At 40.4% G+C, this 24051-nt stretch overlaps 2 protein-coding genes and 1 long non-coding RNA gene across 5 annotated transcripts in view; 1 reads left to right on the forward strand and 2 right to left on the reverse strand.

The window, feature by feature from the left end:
- The first annotated feature begins 19 nt into the window (after positions 1-19).
- zzz3 (zinc finger, ZZ-type containing 3) lies at positions 20-20285 on the forward strand. Of its 3 annotated transcripts, none has more exons than XM_032531369.1 (12): positions 20-252; positions 5418-7152; positions 10238-10376; positions 11422-11569; positions 11688-11800; positions 12883-12954; positions 14061-14162; positions 14928-15023; positions 15384-15533; positions 16726-16860; positions 18778-18878; positions 19817-20285. In XM_032531369.1, the coding sequence occupies exons 2-12, from the start codon at positions 5483-5485 to the stop codon at positions 19959-19961; spliced, it is 2871 nt and encodes a 956-aa protein (XP_032387260.1). In that variant the 5' UTR covers positions 20-252; positions 5418-5482; the 3' UTR covers positions 19962-20285. The 3 variants fall into 3 exon arrangements, with proteins under 3 accessions (XP_032387260.1, XP_032387261.1, XP_032387262.1); XM_032531370.1 differs by lacking the exon at positions 20-252 and adding an exon at positions 482-1377; XM_032531371.1 differs by lacking the exon at positions 20-252 and adding an exon at positions 482-1281.
- A 366-nt stretch (positions 20286-20651) lies between these two features.
- LOC116699015 (uncharacterized) lies at positions 20652-21215 on the reverse strand. Its single transcript, XR_004334343.1, has 2 exons — positions 20822-21215; positions 20652-20783 (listed from the first exon to the last, which is right to left on the reverse strand). It is a non-coding gene; the product is annotated as an uncharacterized LOC116699015 (long non-coding RNA).
- A 1623-nt stretch (positions 21216-22838) lies between these two features.
- ak5 (adenylate kinase 5) overlaps positions 22839-24051 on the reverse strand; it is a 73639-nt gene continuing 72426 nt past the window's right edge. The window contains exon 14 of the mRNA XM_032531377.1: positions 22839-23466. Within this exon, the coding sequence (XP_032387268.1) occupies positions 23401-23466 (66 nt within the window). The 3' untranslated portion in view covers positions 22839-23400. The remainder of the gene's footprint in view (positions 23467-24051) is intronic.

Genomic DNA, 24051 nt, shown 5'->3' on the forward strand with positions numbered 1-24051 from the left:
AGAAACGAGATAAATTAGAAAAGTAAGTGACGCTGGTTATTGTTCATCATTAAAAGTGTCAAAGTCCTCAATAAACCGAGGTAACCCCGAAGAGTGTGCGACCGATTGACTCTTGGCAGGGGCAAAAAATTACAGTATAGTGCTGCATTTTGACGAGCGTGTTTGAGTCGGCTCACACACCCCGGCTAACGCTAGTTGACTGGATTGAAAACATGGCTGCGGCCGAACGTGCAGCAAATTTACGGAAGTGAGGTATGTTTAATTCTTGAGCTACAAACGCTATTTAGAAGTGTGCCTTCAGTGCGTTGCTTGTAGTACAGTAAATGACAAAAACTGAATTTATTAGCCCACCAAAAATGTCTATGAGCGGCACTGCTGGCAGTACACAAATATATCGGCAAAGTTATGCTCGGAACAATCAGCTAGCTTGGCTAGCTAGCTAATACTAAGATGTAGCGGTTGCTGCTAACTGGTTACTGACTGCTGTTATACCGCTTGGTTGCTGACCATGCCGCTTCTATCTTTGCGTATCCGTTTAAATGTAGCTAAACCTTGGCGAAACGCAATGCTGGTAGCGATTCCCTTTAAGTATAATTGGTTTGACTTTTTAACTGTACAGTTGTCGAGCTAGTTTAGCTAGCATGTCCCCGATATTAGTAACGCTACAAGAGGCGCCACGATTCTTTTCTGCACGATGCAGTTTATAGGGTAAAACTAGCCGAGAAGAACTAGCCGAGGTATCGTTAGCAAACTTAGCTAGCTAGGTTAGCTAACTAACGTTAGTCGTTCACAAAAAAAAAGAAATAAAGAAAATTGGCTTTTAGATTGGAGTAGCTAGTGTACTTGTTCGTTGGGTGTCATATGAAGCGTGTAAGATGATGTATGCATTTCATGAGCGCAACAGTCTGCAGTTTGGTGTCTTACGCGTTAATGTTTTATATTTAACGTGAGCCCCGAGAGCTAACGGTAACTTAGTTTGCTAAACATCAAGCTAGCTAGGTCAGGTAACGTTCGCTTGGAAGTTGGTCCATGCTAACATGGAGCTTGCTCGCCAGCTTCATGGACCAACTGGTTTGTTGTTTTTTCTAAACGTGTGGTTGGAGTTTTAATCCTGTACTTTAGAGTCCACTTGCTGCAGACTATTGTTAATTTAACTGGTGGCATGTGCAGCTGAAACATTGTCTTGTCCAGTCTCTAACGTTAGCTAGCTAGTTTAACTGCATCCAACTTTGTCGCGGCAGCTCATGAGCTGGGATGTTGGGATTTGAGTGATTCTCCTCGGTATGTATATCAACACCACTTGGTGGATTTTATTTGTTGCCAGTAGGCCTTGTGGAAGTGTTGGTCAGCAACAGAGATGAACTGTCCAACTCGACGGTAAAGCAGAAAGCTTGTTTGTTAATAATAAAACAAATATCTCACTCTAAACTCGGGCTTTAGCTGTCTTAGCTGGTTTGCCAACAATAGCATTCACATGTAGCTAGCAAGGTGTGTGTTTATGTAGCTATAGCTGGAGTTTACAGCCCTCGATGAAACTGTTTATGATGTCAAAAGACCCATGTGTAAGTCTTGGTCCGTCATGATAATAGTAATGTAATCAGCACGTGTTAACATAACTTCACAACCAAGCACGCGCTTTAGTAAAGAACAGGAAGTGGTTTGATTGAGAATTACAATCAGACATGGGTCCTGTTTAAGTAGCTGCACTGACTAATAACATATCCAGGCTTTGGCATGTTCAACATGTAAGGGTAAATTGCTATCTGTGAGCATTAGTTGTTAATTTCCAGCCTTGCCAAGATCAGTGGCTATACATGACAGTATAGTATGTTAAGACTAATTAACTTGCTCAAACCTTTCTACTGCAAAATCAAAAATTATTACCTGTAGGGTTTACTGGGACCTGGTGTGCTGACAGTTTGCTTGAAAAAGCAGTGGTAGTTTTAGGTTTGCTTGTATTTCATTCAAAAGAAGTTATCTCAGTGTTTATATAAGAACACAAACGAGAGCCACAAAAATATGTCACATTCACATCAACAGTAGAGAGAGAACAAATATCAGATGCTGGTCTTTGGTCAAAGCAGTTCCCAACCTTTTTGGCTTTTGACCCCCATAATTCAAATCAATGTCTACTTGTGACCCCTCATCAGACATTATTGCCTTATTGTTAACATGAGTTATAGATGTTCCAAGAGTGATTCATCTGTATCAGATTTTGTTATGGTCCCCACGAGTTGAAAGTATACAATATTTCATGAGGAAAAAACAAAAACTGAAGAAAAGTAAGAAATAATCAACATAATTTTGTGAAACAGCCGAGGAGGCCCCTCTTTTTTAAAAAGTTTGATAAGGCTTGGTTCTCAAAAACAAAGTTCTTATGTGTTTGGATGGTAACAGTGTGGACTGGGAAATACGCGAGCTACCACACTGTCTAACTACCTGCGCTCTCTTTATTTTACAACATTCCTGACATTACACCTCTTTTGGATGTGTTCTACATTCATTTAGGCTATGCTTAGATAGGATAATCAGCTTTTCAAAATAATCACAACTTGCTTTCTATTCTTTCATAGGCACAGAACTTAGTCTGATATTCCAACATGCAACTGAAGGCTGCATTAGACATTATTAATTGAGGCTTTGCCAGCTGTGCCAACAATGTTATTTATTGGGACAAGAACATGTGAGAAAATGTTTTATATAGTAATTCAGCTAAACTAACCCTAATCATTATGAAGTAGTCATGTGTTTTTTTTTTAGAGCAAGTTAGATTAGGTTTGTTGATTTGAGATGAAGAGCAAGTGCTCAGTCTGAAAAACCTGCTCACTCTCTCTGTTTTTCTTTTTCTCTCACTTAGTTTATGCATGGACAAATCACATTAGCTTTCTCAGCTGGAGTCTTTAGTGAAGTGTGAGTAATGTGTGCATGTGGTAGTGCTTGTTCCAGGTGACTATTATGTTAGCTCCGTCAAGTAATATTATCAAAATGTATTTTGCAGCCAGGGTAGCCTCTGGCTTTGATATTGCTGTGCTAGCACAGTGCAGGAAAAAGGAGGAATTGCCCCAGGAAAGGCAACAAGGAGCTCTTTAAATTTTATTTTTTAATTTTTATTATTTTTTTAAAGCCCACAGATTGACATACTTGGAATTAATGTAATTGAACACCATGTCCACACTGCTAATTGATTCAATATTTTTTTCTATACAACGGGGCGCTATGACTGTCTCCTGCAAAAGGACACTACCTTTTTACCAGGTCATGTCAATGTCATCTCTATCACTTGACGAGTTATTTATAATGTGAAAGCTAATTTGCTTTTTTGTTTTTAGTCAGTACTTACTAGTTTTGTTACATTGGTTTATATCCGCTTCACTCCATGACCTTTATGCCAAGACCAGAATCAAAATACTGAGAGAACCCGGAATAGGCTGTATACATATATGTTGAGGACAGCTCTGTTAATCAAGTTTTGTTTGCTTCAATAACAACCTTAATGTGAGTGAAATAAATGTGAGTAAAGTAAAGGTGTTTTCATGAGTAAAATTATAGTGATACTTATTAGCGTGTGGATTTGGCTTGTGTTCATTTTCCATTTCACACTGTAAGGCAGGATTTTTGTTTAAATACACAGTAAAGTACTTCATCTGCAGGATACCTCAGACACAGAGCGAGTTTGGGAATGCTATGTTCTGCCTTAGATTGTGTCAGACAGATGTTTAGGACATGACAATTAACTTCCTATGGTTGTCCACACTCGAAGGCTGTAAGCCTTGTGTAGGATTGTTGTTGTGGCTGCATTTCCATTTTTGTACGTTCTGATAAGTTGTGGAAGGATTGCAGCCTGTTGGTCCTCTGGCACACCTGTTATAAAAAGATAAACGGCCTACAGTGTGATGACAAACCTGTGTCTGGGGTTTATCTCTGCTGAATTGAGTGTAAAAATTACAGTGTATCTACTGTGTCAGAAATCAGTCAACCAGTAAACCCTACATGTATTCTTTGTGTGACGGAATAGGCAGTAATCTCTGCAATGAAATAAATACACCCTGAATTAGGCCTGCATGATTCGGGGGGAAATATAAATCACAATGTTTTAGTTTTGAATTGATATCACAATTCTCTGCCATGATTTTTTTTTGACCATGACAAAACAAAACAAATTGAAAGTACCAAACATAGATTTTTTTTTTTGTCACCCATAGCACATTATGCATCACCACAAGCTTGCAAACATAGAGGCTTCGATAAAGAGAAGGGAGAGCATTGCAATTTTCAATTCAATTTTATTTATAGTATCAATTCATAACAAGCGTTATCTCGAGACACTTTACAGATAGAGTAGGTCTAGACCACACTCCAGAGTTTACAAGGACCCAACAGTTCTAGTAGTTTCCTCCAGAGCAAGCAACAGTGCGACAGTGGCGAGGAAAAACTTCCTTTTAGGCAGAAACCTCGGACAGACCCAGGCTCTTGGTAGGCGGTGTCTGACGGGCCGGTTGGGGTCAGAATGAAGAGTGGCATTAACAGTCACAAAAGATAGTAGTTTGTAGTAGTTCTATGTAGTAGTTCATGGCATAGCAGGGCACTGTGCGGCGTTACAAGGCATTGCAGCACTTTAATTTATTTTATGCGGTCTATGTGTAAAACTCACAGGAGAAAGTAGTAGCGTTTGTGATGCAGTCGGCTCGTAAAATGAAATGAGAATCAAAGTTAAAAAAAATAAATGAAGCTTTTTATTTAAAAAACAAATAAAAATTAAATCGTTTAAAGGGTGAATTGATATCACGATTTTATAACGTTTAATCGTGCAAGCCTACCCTGAATAAAACATACCCACCCTCACATTTGATTTTTGGTTTTAATGCAATTGCAGTTCACCCATTTCATCTGCTTGGCAGCTTTAGCTCGGCTTTTCATTACTTAAAACGACTACGCTGTTGTCACCTTAATCTCTGGAGTTACCAAACACATACAGATCAGTCTTAAAACTAACATTTGTAAAGTGTTGAAAGAGACTGTGATTGGTCATTTAGGCTAGATGGAATATCAGACCTTATTGTTTTCTGTTTTGCTCTCTGCCAGTTTAAGATCTTCAACCTTTTTAAGGTATTTCCCTTTTACTGACCGGAGATAAGACATCTAGTTTTGCCTGTGGACAGAAGGTGTTGCTTAGCTACAATGACAGGAGAAATCAATACCCCTCTGGTGTGAGCTGAGATATGACCCAGCGGTATTTAACAAAGGCCTTTTGGTGAATGCTTTTGTTTGAAACACCCCCAGGTTACTGTTCATGCATCAATGTATACACATTGCAAAGGTAATGCTATGATGTAACAATTGAGCCGTAAAGGTTTGCAGTTTTCAGTGATTATTTTGACTTAATGAAGTGCATGTTCCTGTCTGTGTGTGGTTTGCAGGTGCCCGCATTCTGCTGCAGAGGAGAGAGCACCAGGATGAGGAGACTGTAGGCACCCGCCGTAGTATGGCCGCGTCCCGTTCCTCACGCGTCACAAGGTCGTCAGTGGGGCTCAATGGATTGGATGAGAACTTTTGTGGCCGAACCCTCAGGAACCGCAGCATCGCCCAGCCGGAGGAGAACTCGGTGCCTCCGCTACCAAGGGCCCGCTCGCCCAAGAAAAAGCAGGAGTCGAAACAGGACGCCAGGCAGGAATCTAAGCAAGAGGGCAAGCAGGAGTCAAAGCAGGATGGCAAGGAGTCAAAGCAGGACACCAGACAGGACACAAAGCATGATACAAAGCAGGAGACTCAGCAGGATGGCCAGCAGCAGGCCTTGTTGCAGGGAAAAGTAACTGACTCAAATGCTTCTCCAGCTGAGGCGGAGCAATGGACCAGCTCCAGAAAGCGAGGCGTGTCCTGTTTAGAAAAAGACATACATTCTGAGAAGTCAGAGAACTGTGATAGAGGGAAGGGGACGCGGGATGTCTGTCCTCAAATCAAAAGGGCCAGACGGGGCTCCCGCTCTGGAGAGTCTCAGGGACACGAGGACGACCCTGAGCATTTGAAATCTGAAAGTTTAGTGTCTGTCCCAGAGCCTAGCAAGGACAACAGTTGTGAAGAATTTCTCAGCCAAAACTTTGCTAACACAGCTCCTGCCTCACCTGTACACGGTAAAGAGGAAGGTGAACTGACAGGGGGGAAGGCAGAGGATGGTCATGTGGAGTGTGACGGGGCAGCTCAGCCCCCGAATGCTCACAAAACCTCTAATGGACTCAGAGACAATAAAGCAGAGGAATCTAGCACACTCACTGACGAGACTAGTGCAAACCCCACCTCTGCCACCAACTGTCCGACGCTGCTCAACGGTAGTCAGACGGAGGCTCCCTCATCCCCTGACCCCGCTGTGCCTTGTAGAAACTCTGTCCCTCTGCAGATGGAGGTCTCTGGCTCAGGGCAATGGCCAACCTCATCTGCATCAACATTTGAGGCTGTTCCAGAGGATCTTGTCCCTGAATTGATAGTGGCCAAGGAGCAGGAAGTGGAGGAGTTGGAGGTGGATGTGGTAGGTGACCCGTTGTGTCTTGCCCACGAGGAGCAGGTGACGGAGATTGAGAACGAAACCAATGGCCGGCCGCTGACACCATTGCATGAAGCTGCTTCCTCCACCATCTCCAACATGAACAGTAGTCCAATCAACAACAACAACAGCAACTCAGGAGAAGCTACACCCCCACTAGCAACAACCCCCTCCCCCACAGAGCTAGGGTGCAACCCCTCAATATCCAGCACGTCGCCCTCTTTCATAGAGCTCTATGAACACAGATACACCCTGCGGACTTCACCCAGGAGGGCTACCACTGGTGGCAAGGCCCCATCCTCCAAGCTCAACTCTCCTCCCAGAGACAATGGTCCCTTGAGGGAAGAGGGGGAGGTGGAGGTTGGGTTGGAAGAGGACTGCCCTGCATTGGAGGAACCTGCTCCCTCAGATTGTGTTGGCCCCTCCAGTGAGGAGCTGGTCTCCGTGGATCCTGAAGACAGAGCAGGTGGTGAGGACAGTGTGGCTGTGGAGGCCAAAGAGGTTGAGCGAAGCAAGGAGCTGACACGAAGCCAGGCAGCAGAGGAGGAGGAAGAAGAGGAGGAGCCAGACGTGTATTACTTTGAGTCGGACCACCTGGCTCTTAAACACAACAAAGAGTATGTGGGAGCTCCCCTGGGATTTTCCTCATCTTTTGTTGATGTAGCTCTCACACATGTTGATCATGGTATTCTGTGATCATTGCGTTACTTCTACTCTTTGGTTTTGAATGAACCAGAGACGCATTTGAGTTTATGAGAATCTGTTTGTGCTAAGAATATTCTGTTTTGAAAGTGCTTAATATATAACCTTGAGGATTTTTTGGTTTAGTCTTATTTTAAATACCTAGAATAATCTGTCTTATTGTGTCCAAATCATTATTGACTATGCATTGTGTTAATTATTTGCGCTACATCAGTAGTTGACTTGTGACTGTCCTCACAAGTTGAATGCATTTATGAGCTTTTTTTCTCCGCTTGTTTAAGTTAAATAACTGTTACAGGCCTTAAGAGGTGAAACTTTCAACTTCCTCCTTTTTATAAAAAAAAAGGAATCAAAATTAGAGTGGCAAAACAATATTTTTCTTTTCTCTTGCCTTGTTAATTGGCACACACCTCAGATTTATCTTTAAACTCATTTGTTGACAGTGTTTCAGGAAGTAAGGGGTGGGAGGGTCTGCTAAGGCTAGCTGTCTGGTTAGCAGACACCCCCATCCATTACTTTAAACAAAAAAATGAAAGGAAACATCACAATTATATCCTGGCTGGAGTCTTTTCTCTTATTACGTGAATGTGGGTAAGCAGCATCTAACAATAGCTCCTGTCTTATTGTTTAGTTTGACATGTTTTAGCATTTCATTTCCACCTTCTATCTGGGGCTGTGATTGTGTGAATTAGCTGCCAATTCTCAGCTTTCCAAAGCCTACTGAGATTGGATGTTAAAAATACACTGCTGATTGTCCCCGTTCTTTATTTTTTCAGTAAGATGAGTTTGTTTTTAGAGAAAAAGCATTTGGCTTTGTTTCTAGTTGTGTTGTCACTTGTCAAACAAGACAACACAGGATGTTTATATTGGTGGACATGTCCCATGCTGCCCTCAGCCAGGCTATGCAAACTGCACCATGACAGGTCAGCTGATTCATGATGCATCTTTTCCCTTTGGCTTTGACATCAGTATAGGTGAATATTTTGAGTTCAGAGAATGACTTTAGAGTAAGATTTCACTGTTGACGTATTGCTAGGTAATTTGATAAAGTTTCTGTTACATGCCAAGTTTTAGGTTGTGCTGAGTAAGGAGTACAGTATTATAGAAGGCTCAAATCAATGGCAGTGGGGAGTCATTTTTAGGGAAGCATGACTAGGCATTTTACGGTTGCTGAATATGGAGAATTGACACAGACATGATTGATGTGTATAAAGAACCTCTTGTTTTTTGTTTTGTTTTTTAAAGCTTTGTCTATTTTGACACCGTTGCCTCTACCTTTTTTTTTTTTTAATCATGTAAATAACTCAAAAAGCAAACCCCAATCCTTGATTATCAGGCATTAACATAGCAACACTGTTGTCTTGGTATGTCAGTGGACTTCAGGCCCAGTAGGTGGCAATGGTACACCAGGTTTGTCCCTGGACACCTGGCAGAAGTCCCGAGAGTTATGAAGCAGAGCCATGTACTCCTCATTTCCCTTAACCCTCTTGTTGTCCTCGGGTCAAATTGACCCGTTTTCCTATATCAGTGTTCTTTTTAACTACCCAAAATAACATGATTTTTCCACAAAAAAGCTCTTTGGCAAGTACAAATCTCTACTTTCATTAATTTTGGGGTGTCTTATTCAATTTTATAGCATTTCAAAAAGAAAATTTAAGGAGTTTTGAAATAGTATTGAGAAAAAGTTGACATATTCCAGTCTGTGACCATCAGCATACATTCCTTTAATTTTAGACTAAATAAATCCTAATTTCTGCTTTTCTAACTCAAACATTAAGTATAATTTCCTATAAAAGAGGTTTATTGACCATAAATTCCAAAAATAAGTGTAAAACTAAAGTTAAGAAGTTAGTGTTACGTAGTGTTGAAAATGTTAAAAAAAGACATTGAAAAAAGTGTCAAGTGTTGAAAAAAGGGGAAAAAACGTAAGAAAAACTTAAACGGTTAAAAGCCTCAAGTATTAATTTTCAATTTTGACGGGAAGACAACACAAGCGTTAAACCTATTAATGCACACATTGTCTGCACATCTGAGGAAAGCAGCATGCATGCTGCTTTTTTTTTTTCCAACGCCCCTACATTTCAATCAGAATTACAGGAAATGTGCAGTAGTATTTTTTTTGGTGCCACTGTTGTAGAAACAGAGTTACAGTTTACTTTGAAGCACAGCACTCACTGGTGCTGTACAAGGTCAACAGAGCTACACATTGTGTAGAGTCATGGCACGTGCAATTAATGAAGGGATATGAGGTTAAACACACAGTTGACTTGTATGATTGTTTTGCTTGTAGGATTTTCAAACCACCGGCAGCTGATGAATAAACTGTGTCCTCTGCATTGATTTTCATTCTTGTCCTGTTAGGCGAGATTGATACACTCTGCTTCACTGAGCACTTGCATTATGTTTTAGCCATGTAGAATGCTGTCACATTCTTGTTGAGTTCTCCTGCTCTGCTCGCAATGTAGGACCTCTGAGTCAGTACCACACTTAGTCATTGACAGCTCAGTTTGCAGCTCTTCTGTTGCCCCACAGGGTGTGAGTGGAAAGGTCAGACTTGTATAGCGTGGAAGGCTCCTCAAGCACTGCGAAACCCAAGTGTTTGTCATGAAAAGGTTTTTATATTTGTGCAAAATCTAAGTGATGTGCATACTTGCAGATAAGAAAAGGGATTCAGTGGTTTTAGTGCATTTTAATTTGCCCTCTGCTGTTCTTGATTGGCTACACTAGTTAGAAAAGTAAACTCTAAGTAACTCTAAAGCTGTTGGTTTTCTGGCCGAGCAACTGGTTTGAGATGCACAATTTTGAGCAAACGCAAACCTCTTGTAAATGTGTTATTTGTAAATTAAATTGAAAGGATTGGAAAATGGTTCATGTCTGGTTCTCAGCCTAATGGTTGAATTATTTATGGTCTGGGGTCTAAAAGTTTGATGCACTGCAGCATTGCAAGTGTCAGGTTGTTAGCAGTCCCTCCCTGTCTAACCTCGCTTCCCTCCATGTCAGTTATCAGAGGCTTCTGCAGACCATCGGTGTTCTCGAGGCCCAACGCACACAGGCCATCCTAGACCTGGAGACGTTGGCGTGTCACCAGAGGGAGGCACTCGGAGATCCTATCAGCTTTGTGGAGCAGCTGCAGAAACGGGTAACAAACATACAAACGTGTCCTTGATAAAATGAAAAGCATATACGTACAAAAGCCGTTATTTTGTGCTGTGTTTGAACTACACTTAGTGTCCACTTTATTAGGTGAACCTGTACAGTAATTTAGTCCAATACAACTGTTCCTACATAAAGTCTACTTTTATGATGCCTCTGTAAAGATAGATGTTATGGCAGGGCTGTTATATTGGACTGCATTAGATTATATAGGTGTAAAGGGGCCAGTCAGTGTATGTTTTAATGTGTACATCAAACAACTAATACACAAGAGTTGTACAAAATGTTCTGAATGGATATTTAGTCCTTCACTGTGCATCAACTCCTCTCTGAGACATGGCACGCAAGATCTTGTTTCTTTGGTTTTTCTTTGTTTTTTGCCTGAGGAGAACCTTGCTGGTTTAAACGTTGCTTGAATAAATATTTGGGAGCTTGTGAAATTCTGTCTGTATGCTACTTCCCCTCGTCCACTGTATGACTCAGATTCGGTTTTGCACCTATTCACAACTGGGCCAGGATATGCACACTCCCCATCGTTTTCCTACTTGAGATCATTTTGACTGCTTACTCAATAAAATAGTAAGGTTTATTAATTCATACTTTTGTGCAGTCAGTTAAATGTAAATCCTAAATACAATCAGAACACCTGCAGCATATGAGCATATGGTAATATTTGTGCAGAGAATGCTATTTTGTTATTTTTAAGAAATTGAGGATGTGAAGTTATGTGGGGATAAGTAAAGCTCAGTATGAAGTTGAAAGCCCTTCACTGCACGTTCTGTCTCTTGAATATAAATATAGGAATAAGTAGAAATACCCTGTTGAAGGAAGTATTTGTAAAATTCTTGAAAAATGACAGTAATATGCGATAAATTGAATTACTTAAAGCAATTTTGTTTTACAGTATTTGTTTCTAATATGTTATCTATCACATATCTACTTTTGTTGCCGTATGGTTTATAGATGTTATGAGTCAATGTGTTGTAACCCCTGATTTTTTCTTTTTATAAAAAAAAAAAATTAACCCTCAGGTTAATTTGGGCTTGCCGTGTCCTCAGCGAGTCGTGCAGCTCCCTGACGTTGGATGGGAGCAGTACACCTCAGGCCTCGGGGACTTTGAGAGAGAGTTGTGTGACAAGAAACGGAAAACCAGGCAGCTAAAGTTGATCTTCGACCAAGGCACATATACATTTTTTTTTATCTTGGAGTTTTTTTTTAAAACTTTTTATCAAATAAACACCAGTGAGATTCTTCTGCCATTTTAAAATGACTAATTCTGCTCATTTCCTTCCTTCAGGTTTGCCTGCTCGACCAAAAAGTCCTGTGGAGCCCAAGAAGGAAGGCGAATCCTCCGCCATGTACTCCTCTCTGCCTACTAGTGACGCTCCAGAGAATGGCAGCCAAACACAGGTATGGCTCTCACCAAAAAACACACACAGAGTGCAGATGTATCCGTTCCAAACTATAGCTAGTGAGTCACTGAAAGTTGAGCATGCAGCACATGTGCGCACAAAAGATGGTATCTACAGTATTTGAAAACATCTGATATTGCAATATTTTTTCCCCAAAGTAATTTTTAAAAGATGACATAAATAGCTCTATTTGTAAATAATAAATCATTCTCATCATTCTGATTTTGTAGGGAAGTGCATCTACATAGAAGATATATATGAAAAAGGATCTGTTGGAGATGGAAGGAGATGTTGTGATTATCTTGTATTAATCAGGTTATTTAATTTGTATTTGCAGCAAACATAAAACACTGACTACCCATTGAAAACTATGCTCATCACTGTGTCAGCGGCAGCTGCGGCCTACGGTACTTTTCTAAACACGGAGAACCTCACTTCCCATAACAAACCCCGTCGAACGTCACATACACACGTTGTCCACATGGCTACCTGTCATAAAGGGGAAGGGTCGGACGGTAATAATCATGTAAAAGGAGAACTGTGAAAGTTTACTTTTCTGTCAAGCAGCAAAAAAATATTAGCGTCAACATCGCAACATCCTGCGATGAGAGTATCGCGCGTGCGCACATCGCGATGTCGATGCTAAAACACAGTATCGTTCAGCCCTAATGGTATCTATGGAAAGCCTGTCGCTCCCACACCTTTGGTTACATCTTATCTTGAGCCATTATGTGTGCTTGTTTCACCTTTGATTGATTGTTGGGATTAGACAGTGCCAAGTGTTTAGCACTTTGCACACAACTTGATTTTTTTCTGTTGCGCTCCTTGTTTGTATTGTGCAGACAAATTTGCATAACCCTGGGTTACACTCTAACAGGATTTAGTTTGTCAGTCAAAAGTGTTGTTTTTCTGCGTTTTCCCAATGACAGCTCGAGTCTCATCTGACAGCCGGGCTTTGTCTGTCAAACTGAGGGATTCAGTTTGCCAGGCAGTTCATATGCACAGATCTCTTTAAATGGTGGAGTGCTATAATTTTTTTTGTATATTTTAACATGGCTGTTACTCGTGTTTTCATGACAGATGATCAGGGGGAGGATTTGTCACCCAAAGAAGTCTGACACATTTAACCAGCTGTGGACTGTGGAGGAACAGGTAGGTAGCAAGTGTGTAAGATGTTGCACTATATTTTAGTATCTGCAGGAACATTTAATTACAGTAGTATAGAAACATTTTAAGGTTCTTTATTTTATTTACACAACACTATTTCACTTTGAATTTTAAAAAAGGAATCTTAAACCTTAGAGAACAGACCTCAAGTTGGCGGCAGTCGTTAATAACATGGTCCTATATAAAACACTGTAAATGAAAAGCTAAGCTTCTGTCTTTCGCACCATTATGTTGTAGACTTGCGATGATGTCATCACGTTATGTGAAGTCCGGCCCAAAGCAGGTTGAAAACTAGCGGTGGCGATTGAGAATTTCAATGTAAAGGACGCAGGACATCATTGTTAACATGATTGTGTATAAAACAGTGTAAATTAAAAACCATTACAGCTAGAGAATTTATTCTTTTTCCAGCAGAAACCTAAGGCTTCAGGCTTTTCGTAATCACGTTATGTAAAATTTGGTGCAAAACTGCAGGCGGACCATCTCTATTGTATATGAAGCTACCAAAACGCCTTTACATTATGCCCTTGAAAGCGAGTACATCTCAAAAACTAAAACATGTATCAAAACATATATGAAGTGTTAAGAAATAAATTGGATCAATACGTTTTCTGTGTTTATTTAGTCAAATTTGATAAAAACACATTTTATTTAATTTCAATACTTTTAATATTTATTATGGTTTATTGATTTGCATTACCTTTTAGCTTAGGCTGTGATTTTATTGATATGAAGCTTTTGAAGATGCTCCCAAGAAATGAGCAAAAACACCAAAGAAGGGACTGGTGGACCATTTCTATTGCAGAGTTCAAAGGGTTAATTTATTATTAAAAATGTGAAATACAAAGGGTTCTAGTCGGGAAAACGATTATCAATTTGTGACATTTTTTAGAAGCTACCTAAATGTGTAATAATTTAAGCTACCCAACTGTTTCATAGGCTGTTTTTGAATGGTGTATATCTGGTTTCTGATCAAATCATATTGGATATGTTAAACAACAATGTATTGATGCTGTGTATCATCATAAATGCAGTAAAGTAATTTGTAATCCTCACATGTTGTTCACCTGTCGTTTTGTCTCTTTTAATAGAAAAAACTAGAGCAGCTTCTTGTCAAGTTCCCTCCAGAGGAAGTCGAGTCCAGAAGATGGCAGAAGATTGCTGATGAACTCGGCAATCGAACAGCAAAACAGGTGACAAAGAGAGCTTGGAATAACTGAAAAATACATGCTTGTTTTAGGGCTTTTAGTGCGTAGTGAGGCGCTGGCGACCTGTGGTGGACAATTATGTAACCGGAGATCAGAATTATCGGTCCGTATCGTGGCGTGTAGCAGGTAAAAAAATAAAAGCACTAAACTGTCCAGGAGTTTGTGTAACAGGTGACTGTTTCGTGCAACAACAAAGCATTTGCTTTGTCTCGCACTTTGTCTCTTGCTTAGTCTCTTGCTCTGTCTCTTTTCTGTGTTTTTCTGTTAAATTAAGTTACCTTCAGGTGTGGCCGGAAATGTTTTTTTTCCTCCGCTGCTGCCGTTGCCACCAAAGCTTCGAATTTTCACTGTTGAAAAGCATCCAAGCTCAGAAAACGGGTATTTGGTACAGCCCTAGCTTGTTTAATCCACACTTATTACCTGTTTAGTTCAGAATATTTGTCTTATTTGCGCTTGTGAAAATGGTACAAACACAACAACTTTTTACCAGAGTTTGCTAGTAAAAGAGTTCACCTCAAAAAAGCAACAACCTAAAGATGACCTACATCTGACTAAACCTGACTAGGCTAAAACTGTATGTTGCCAGTTGAACAACAGAACAGACTGTTAATTTGTATTGAGTGCATATACTTTGCAGTACTAAAAAGCCCCCCCAAGTACCTGGATTATATATTTGCGTGACATCAGTTACTTCAAGCAGCTGTTCGAAAGAAATCATTAACACAGCCATTTCCTGTTAAAACATTCCAGGTTGCCAGTAGGGTTCAGAAGTACTTCATCAAACTGACAAAAGCTGGTATCCCTGTGCCTGGAAGAACACCCAACCTGTGCATGTACAACAAAAAGGTAACTCTTTACCAAACCCCTTAACTTTTTGTTACTAATGTCAACTAATTGTTTTCATTATTGTTAAGAGTCCTTAAGTAAAGGCTGAGGAATTAAGTCAATATTATTGTATTTTGATTTTAAAGGGAATGTAACCATGATGATATTGTGTAGAGCTTGATCAGTACTGGATATAAATTGTGACCAAGATATGTACCTAGAAAATTAAACTTATCTTTACTGCAGTGTCTAATTATCTATTAGTGCCATTATATCGTATCTAATTTTCCATACTTTTGCCACACAAAATATATCAATATTGAAAAGTAGGGGACCTGTTTAAAACTATCTGCTCTCGTAACTGGACCCGTTGTTCCCCAGGCAACCAGTAAGAGGCAGCACCACCTCAACAAGCACCTGTACCGGCCGTCTACTTTCCTGACCTCCTATGAGCCTCCGGTCTACATGGATGAAGACGATGAGCGCTCGGCGTATTACAGCGGCGTGCAAGACCCCTCTGCTGATGACTCGGTCAGTCCTCTGTCACATCACAGAACACTAAAAACTGGGGGTCACAATGCTTTTTCTTTATTTCTTTGTATATTTCTTTTTTTTTTCACACATCCAACTCCCATTTATTTGTCCTGGCAGATTATCTAGAAACTGATACTATTCCCCTGACTTTTTTGTTCCATAGAGCAGACTGCTGCTTAATTAAGCCTATCACTAGCTCGCATTCCCTTTTCTCTCTCAACGTTCAGTCTTACCATCTCCTACATATGTAGGCAGTGAGATAAAGACAGGTAAAAGCTGCATGTTATGAGCTTGTTTTATATCTGATTAGTCTATTTAAATCAATTTGAGATGAGGCATAGTAAGCAGCTGCTACATGTCACTTTCATCTGCTTTCATATGACAGACTGTCCCTCTTTGGCATTTGGCCCTTGATCATGCATGTCTGTACCTTTTTATTTTTTTTCTTATTTTTTTTTCTTCCCTCTCACTAAAGTCAGGGCAGCAAGTACTGTTGAAAACGGGTAAAGCAGGGCCTCGCCCAGCCTTACCTCTCTTTCCATTTGATTTGCGTTGACATTTTCTTCCTCTCTCTTTGATGGCAGTAACCTTTAACTAAAACCGGGTTGCTGCGTCCTACTGAGAACACAGGCTGCCGGCTCCGCCAGCACATTAACCAAACCTCTGACACCGCTGGTATAAAGTAAAGTCATAAAGGTGCTGCCAGCGTGAGCCAAAATAATTCCTTACTTCATCAGGTTGTCCTTTACTACAAAGTTTGCAGCAAGGAATGAAAGTCTGCTGATGGCGAATGCGTCAGCAGCTTGGCAGGATTCTCATAAAGCCCTTTCCTGTTAAGACCTGGAAGTGAAAAAATAAAATGTTGCACTTTACCACTTTTTTATTTCTGAATTTTTTCCCCCCACTCCCTTAGAAGTGGAGGCTAGCAGATGTGTCATCAGTTTGCACTTATGTATTTTATGTCTTTGCTTACTACAACAATACTGCTCCAAAAAACAACAACTAGACTGGTGTTTTATGGATAGGTTGGTCTCTTTTAGCTAAAAATGAGATTGATCAGTAGTGGCAACATTGGATCCCTGGTGTCATGTATAGATGTTTTGTCCTGATGCCTATCACTCATTATCTCTCTCTTTCTTTCTGTGTGTGCACGTTTGCGTGTGTTTGACTTTCCTGCCCTCACACTCAGGATGAGGAGGCTATACCTGTGGAGTTGAGAAATTTGCCAGAGTACAAAGAGCTTTTAGAGCTGAAGCGACTGAGAAAACAGACGCTCCAGGAAATCCAGGAGGACAGGGCCGGGATGTTGCACGTAGGCTACAAGGTGAAGAATTTGCACACTGTACAGCAAACTGCATTATGTTATACATACAACAACCACTACACTTAACTACTGTACATACAGGTGCTGGTCATACAATTAGAATATCATGAAAAAGTTGATTTGTCAGTAATTCCGTTCAAAAATTGAAATTTGCATATTATATTCATTCATCACACACAGAGTGATATTTCAAATGTTCATTTCTTTTAATTCTGATAATCATAACTGACAACTAATGAAAATCCCAAATTCAGTATTTTTGAAAATTATAATATTAAGACTATACAAAAAAAAGGATTTTTTGAAATGTTGGCCAACTGAAAAGTATGAACATGAAAAGTATGAGCATGTACAGCACTCAATACTTAGTTGGGGCTCCTTTTGCCTGAAGTACTGCAGCAATGCGGCGTGGCATGGAGTTGATCAGTCTGTGGCTCTGCTCAGGTTTTATGAGAGCCCGGGTTGCTCTGATAGCGGCCTTCAGCTCTTTTGCATAGATTTTCTATAGGGTTAAGGTGCGGCGAGTTTGCTGACCACTTAAGAACAGGGATACCATGGTCCTTAAACCAGGTACTGGTAGCTTTGGCACTGAATGCAAGTGCCAAGTCCTGTTGGAAAATGAAATCTGCATCTCCATAAAGTTGGTAATAAACAGCAGGAAGCATGAAGTGCTCTAAAACTTCCTGGTACATGGCTGCGTTGACCCTGGACCTCAGAAAACACAGTGGACCAACACCAGCAGATGACATGAGCCCCAAACCATCGCTGACTGTGGAAACTTTACACTGGACTTCAAGCAATGTGGATTATGTGCTTCTCCTCTCTTTCTCCAGACTCTGGGACCTTGATTTCCAAAGGAAATGCAAAATGTACTTTCATCAGAGAACATAACTTTGGACCATTCAACAGCAATCCAGTCCTTTTTGTCCTTAGCCCAGGCGAGACACTTCTGACACTGTCTTGTTCAAGAGTGGCTTGACACAAGGAATGCAACAGCTGAAATGTCTATGTGTGGTGGTTCTTGAAGCACTGACTCCAGCTGCAATCCACTCTGTGAATCTCCCACACATTTTGGAATGGGTTTTGTTTCACAATCCGCTCCAGGGTGCAGTTATCCCTATTGCTTTTACACCTTTTTTTCCCTTCCCCTCTCTATTAATGTGCTTGGACACAGAGCTCTGTGAACAGCCTCTAGCAATGACCTTTTGTGTCTTGCCCTCCTTGTGCAAGGTGTCAATGGTCGTCTTTTGGACAGCTGTCGAGTCAACAGTTTTCCCCATGATTGTGTAGCCTACAGAACTAGACTGAAAGACTATTTAAAGGCCTTTCCAGGTGTTTGCAGGTGAGTTAATTAGCTGATTAGAGTGTGGCACAAGGTGTCTTGAATATTGAACCTTGTCACAATATTCTAATTTTCCGAGATACTGAATTTAGGGTTTTCATTAGTTGTCAGTTATACTCATTACAATTAAAAGAAATGAACATTTGAAATGTATCACTCTGCGTGATAAATGAATATAATATAAAACTTCACTTAATTATATGACCAGCACCTGTATAACTGTGCCTTGACTGTATGAGGGTTAATTAAATTCTATCCTGTACTTCACACTGTAATTCAGCAGGGACAAAGTTTGTGTCCCAATTGCAAACCATACACAAAGTCTAATTAATTGTTTTTTGAGTATGTCACACTGTACAAAAACCTTTACTAAGTGTGTTTTTTTAAAAGGACAGCATCCACCTTAGAATTCCTCCATTTTTGAGTGAGCTGTAGATGGACTATATTTCCCATAACAAAAATACAAGAAGCTTTGAAAAAGTAGAAAAAAATGTTGGTTATAGCTACAGCGTTTTCCAGCATTTAATGGTTTTATATTGCTCTGAAGATGTTGGATGTGTGTTTGTTTTGTGTAGTGTGACATCTGTGGCATGGAGCCCATCCAGGGAGTGCGGTGGCACTGTCAGGACTGTCCACAGGACAATTCGGTCGATTTCTGCTCCAACTGCTCCGACTGGTGAGATCCTCCACCTCCTGTCATGAGTGAAATTACCACATGCAGACCTGGTAGTGGGGACAGATGAAGTGATGAGATAGATAGATAGATATAGATATATATATATATATATATATATATATATACCTTTAAACAATGTTAATTAGGCTACTATAACCATTTTTTTTAAAAGGGATGGTTACTGTAGTAACCATCCCTTTTATTTATCTGTAAATGAAAGGGGATGACTGCTTTTTGGCAGTAGGGGATTTTTATGTGATGATGACATGTCCTTGTCAGGTATTAACTGGACTATTTACCTGTCTTTATTTTATCCATAAACAGTTTTTTTTAATAGATTTTCCAGAAATGTAAATATCACCAGGGCTGTCTTGATCAAGTTTTTGTGGCCCAGATCCTGATCCGAGTCCTAAGATATATCTGCTGATACAGAGTCCCATGTGATACTTATATTTATTCAAATAACGACTATAGACAAGCAAATTGTCATGCTAATTTTCACTTGTATATATGCAGCTTGCACTGTAGAGTCCGGCTGTTGTGACGGAGAACAGCGCTGCAACACTAGCAGGCTAAGGTGGACGAAACAGTAAAGAAAGGATCGGCAGATTGGGATCCATTAAAATATGGCCACATGTCCTAAGCATCGGGTCGGGATGTCCCTAATTACCACAATATTGATATTGCTATAAAGCCTTGTTTGTTGTTAACTTATTTTAGTTGAATTATTTTGTTTGTTGTAATAATTCAACATGTTCTCTGTGATATATTTTAAAAGGGGTGTAGAAAGAAAGATTTTGTCAGATTTTGAATACACAGCCCAGTTGAAGGCAAATTGTTTACCTGCTGTTTTCTCTGCTTTACTCCAGAAGGGTTAGACTGTCAAGGTAGCGTCTCTTTTGCTGACATTTTCCCTATTTTTCTTGCTCATCTTCTAGCTTGTTTAAGACAGAGACCCACAAGCCTAACCACCACTTGGAACCGGTGCACCAGCCAGACACTTTTCTGGACAGGGACTACTGCCTGCCGCAGAGCACAGGCTACAACTATCTGGACCCTAACTACTTTCCAGCCAACAGATGACAGGGTCCCAGGTGCCTCTAGCTCCAGGCTCTCTCCACATATCCCAGCGGCCACTCTGTGCATGGCTCCATTCTCCAAGTCCAAGATAACCGCTTAACCCGCCGCCTGGCAGGAAGGCCAGCAGGCGGGAAAACCGCCTGGGGCCTCAAACCAGACCACAGTGCTGCTGGTGGGGAGGGGGGCTGTTGGTGAACTGGCCTCCCTGATTCAAGCAAGAGCCATGTTGGTTCCTCAGTACAAGGGGGGCCCTGCTCCACCTCAGCCAGGTTAATCAATGGATCTGTGATTTGAAACGATACACTATTTTTTAAAAACAAAACAACAGAAGGCACACCGACATTCCCGAGCTCTGACTCCAGGAGGGCTGTCAATTTTTCCCTCTTCCCCACATCGCCCTCCAGTTTACCTCCCTGTGCTGCTTCAAAACTGGAGAATTGACGGTCAGTCTGGTAAAGCGCCACCTAAGGAGATGTGTGGTCATAGTGGACTGTGAAGTCATCAACTGAGATGCACATAGGTGGTTTGTATGTGTGTATGTGGTCTCTGTGTTATGCAAGAGTGAAAAATGTTCTAGCTAGGTATTCGTAGATTGAGTATTTATGAGTCACAGCTTCCAAAACGGGAGTTGCGGCGAGACACGTAAGGCGGTGTGGAGCATGACGTCGAGGTCGGTGTGTTTTTGGCTGCAGACTGTAGGAAGTTCTGCTGATCCACATGACGTTCTGCAGACAGACCTAGACCTGTATGTGTAAAACAGATCATGTGCCATGTTTCAGCATGGAGCCATCCCTACACCTGTCAAACAACGCTGCTCTCCATTTTCTCACACACACACACACCACACACACACACACACACACACACACACACACACACACACACCACCAGACACACACTTTCATCTCTATTTACTTTCCCTTTGCTCTCTCTCTCCACTAAAACATGTCTAATAAGGAAGCACTACAGCACGGAGAGCAAATTCTTTTGAAGGCAGGCGAATGGGAACGTATGGAAGACTGTTTTTGTTTTTTCATATATTTTTTTCTCCTCCCCCAATGTGTGCCGTTGTTGATCATGTTGAGTGTACAAGTATATGGTGAAAAGTAGCCAGCACTCGTTGCTTTGTGCCATTTTTAAAAAAGATATTAGTTGTTTTTTTTGGGAGAAAATTTCACCTCTGAATCTGGCCACTTCTCCCTTCCTGCGTGGCACCATTGATCCACATTGTCCTACATTATTGATCCAGTCATCATGCCTCTAGATCTTCTTTAATTTTGCAGTCCACTTTAAAAGGTCCATTTAAAAGATTGTATTTTTATTAATCTATTTAAAAAAAGAATTGAGGTAGTGGTTGGTGCCTCCACAGTGGAACAACCCACACACTTTTATACACATAGATTTTGTTGTGCTTGAGTAGACACCATTTTGTATGGTTTTCGTCTCTTTCCCTCACCCCCTTTGCCCTGCTTCAATATCTGTGCATAACAGTCTGTTCTTATGTAAAAAAATAATAATAATGTAAAAAAAAAAATGCTAGAGGAGAACTGTGGAAATAAAAGTATGTGAAAATAGTGTTTCTACACCTGTTGTTCCTGTATTATTCTTGAAGGTCAGACAATATACGGTTCTGCAGTTTACAGCTGAGACAATAAGTGGTGAAGAAAAAGTAGAACATCTCTAGTTCCACCCTCTGAGCATATGCTGCTGTTTTATAAAATCTAACTATCTTGGGTTTCAGACTCTGGAAATAAAGTCAGATTTTACCATTTGCTGGCATTTTATAGGCAAAATTATTTATCGATTAATTGAGAAAATGGCAACAATTACTAGTTACTTAGAAATTACCATTTTTGTAGACGTTTAAAAGTAGGGCAGGACAATATAAATGATCAATAATTAATACTTAGTTGCAGCTCTAGTTCAATGACTAATCCCATTTTATGATTGAAAGATCTTTCAATATTGAATTATTTTAATCTAGAATATAATACACGCAACTAGTTTAATTTTCAATTTATCAAATATTAAATGTCAGCTAAGTTGACAATGCAGTCTTGAGAGTCTGTCTTAATTAGCTTGTTTTGTCCAACTAACCGTCCAGAATCCAAAGATTTACAATGGTCTAAAAGAAAAGCAGGAGGTCCTCATGTTTGAGAAGCTGGAATCAAATATTTGTCTCTAAGTTTAGACTACTGAAAATCAAAATATCAGCACTGTAATGTATTCTGGACAGTTAAAATCAAAATTGATACTATGATTGATGGCCGCGCAGCTCAATAAATCAACACTAAATAATTTAGGCTTTTAGCAAAATAAAAGTCAGATGGGTTACATTTCATCAGCTGATAAGCACCATGAACGACAGCTAATTCGTCACCTCTTCTACCTGCTAAAAAGAATAAAATGCTGTTTGGTTTTTGTGCTTCTGTGGTTGCTTCAAATATGTGGTGTAGAGAGATGATGTGAAAATGTCTAAGTGCCTGACTTATTTATTTTTCTTATGCTCCCAACATGTTACCTTTGGTGGTCATTTCAAACACTCTCCTACACATCTGCTACTGTAGTTAAAGGTCACAATGCTGATTTTGGATCCATGTATGTGACCAGCTTAAAGGTCGACACAAACAATATGTTTCTGTGTATTTCAAACAGGATGAACAGGAAGTGCTTTACAAAAGATACAAAGGTTGAAAATACAAAAGACGAGTGCAACACTAACATTACAACAAAACCCATTATCCCTTGGTGACCTTTTATATAATTTCAGCACCTTTCTGTTGTGATCTTCTCAACAGCAGATGGCGCTATCAATCAGCTGTGACCCTTCCCTGTCTCTCCCCCCCAAAACAAAACACCAAAGCATACACTCAGAAATCTTCCATTTAGCAAATGCACTGGCTTTATTGAATGTTAAATACCAGACTCAAACAAGCACCTGTACGATGAGCTTTGAAACATATAAATGCAATATTCTTTAATATTTTTTTCCTGCTTTTTATTTAATGCACAAAAGGCCTTTAAGCTTGATTGTACTTCTTGCATGCTTGTTACGATATAAAGTATGTTGCTGTGCATGAGAGCATGAGCACACACTGACATTTCCACTTTCTAGTACGGTGGGAACCCTCTCTCAGCTCCTCTGGGGGACCAGAGAGAGTAGAAACATGCTCTCAGTCACAGCAGGAAATGCTATAGTCTCAGTACAGTTATCTGCCTCGGTCTGGCAGTTGGCAGCATATATTGAGGTCAATGTAAGAGACAATGCAAGTGGGTGAAGCAGAATGTGACAACCAGGTGCTTTGTCAGTGTCAAAAGCAGAAAGAGGTTTCACTGATTGGTTGAGTGTTTGGGGAGATGCATACCACAGTTCAATGAGCGTATAACTGGTGCAAGTATGAAGTTATGTGGGTGTGGATGAGTCTCCAGCGAGGGGGAGGAATTAGAAGGTCTCCATTGCCTGGCAGATCTGGGTGAACACTTCATCTGGCGACCTCTCAGCGTCAATCTGCAGACGGAGAAAAACTGGCTGAAACGAGGCCTTTCAAATACCATCAGTGTCTCAATATACAGTTGAGGACAACAGTCTGTTTCAGTGCAACCTCTGCAAGCTCACAGCAGACTGGTGACCTTAATACCTGCTGTGACATTTAAGCTTACACACACGCACACACACCTGATGTGGCATTTAAATGTTCAAACAGCTAATTTTAAAGGGACAGTTCAGCCCTCGAACAGAAATTATGTGATTATCTACTGACCATCATGTCAGTGGAGACAGAGTAGAGGCACCAAACACACAGAAAGTTAACCCCTGTGCTTACATCCAAGCCTTGTATATTCATTTAACTTTAGTGTTTTAGATAAATTCTCAAAAGAAGGCTTTTTACATGGTCTTTATGTAGATTTTTCTTGTATGTTTTATATACAGATGGGTAACAAATCAAAGGAAAACCTGCCACTGACTGTGTTTCATATTCATTTGTTTGAGCCCATGCAGGCCGGACATATTTGTGCATGCATGACAAAATATTAAACGTCATATTCATGTATTCTATTTTGCCAAACAGCTCATAAAACCTAATCTAACTGT

The sequence above is a fragment of the Etheostoma spectabile genome, chromosome 12 (assembly GCF_008692095.1).
Source record: "Etheostoma spectabile isolate EspeVRDwgs_2016 chromosome 12, UIUC_Espe_1.0, whole genome shotgun sequence".
NCBI classification, from domain to species: Eukaryota; Metazoa; Chordata; class Actinopteri; order Perciformes; family Percidae; genus Etheostoma; species Etheostoma spectabile.

Excerpts from the sequence above, each read along its gene's own strand:
- zzz3 (XM_032531369.1), top strand. The coding sequence starts at position 5,483 with ATGGCCGCGTCCCGTTCCTCACGCGTCACAAGGTCGTCAGTGGGGCTC. Across the intron at positions 14,163-14,927 it reads GCAATCGAACAGCAAAACAG|GTTGCCAGTAGGGTTCAGAA; the intron begins GTGACAAAGAGA and ends AAAACATTCCAG. Across the intron at positions 18,879-19,816 it reads TGCTCCAACTGCTCCGACTG|CTTGTTTAAGACAGAGACCC; the intron begins GTGAGATCCTCC and ends CTCATCTTCTAG.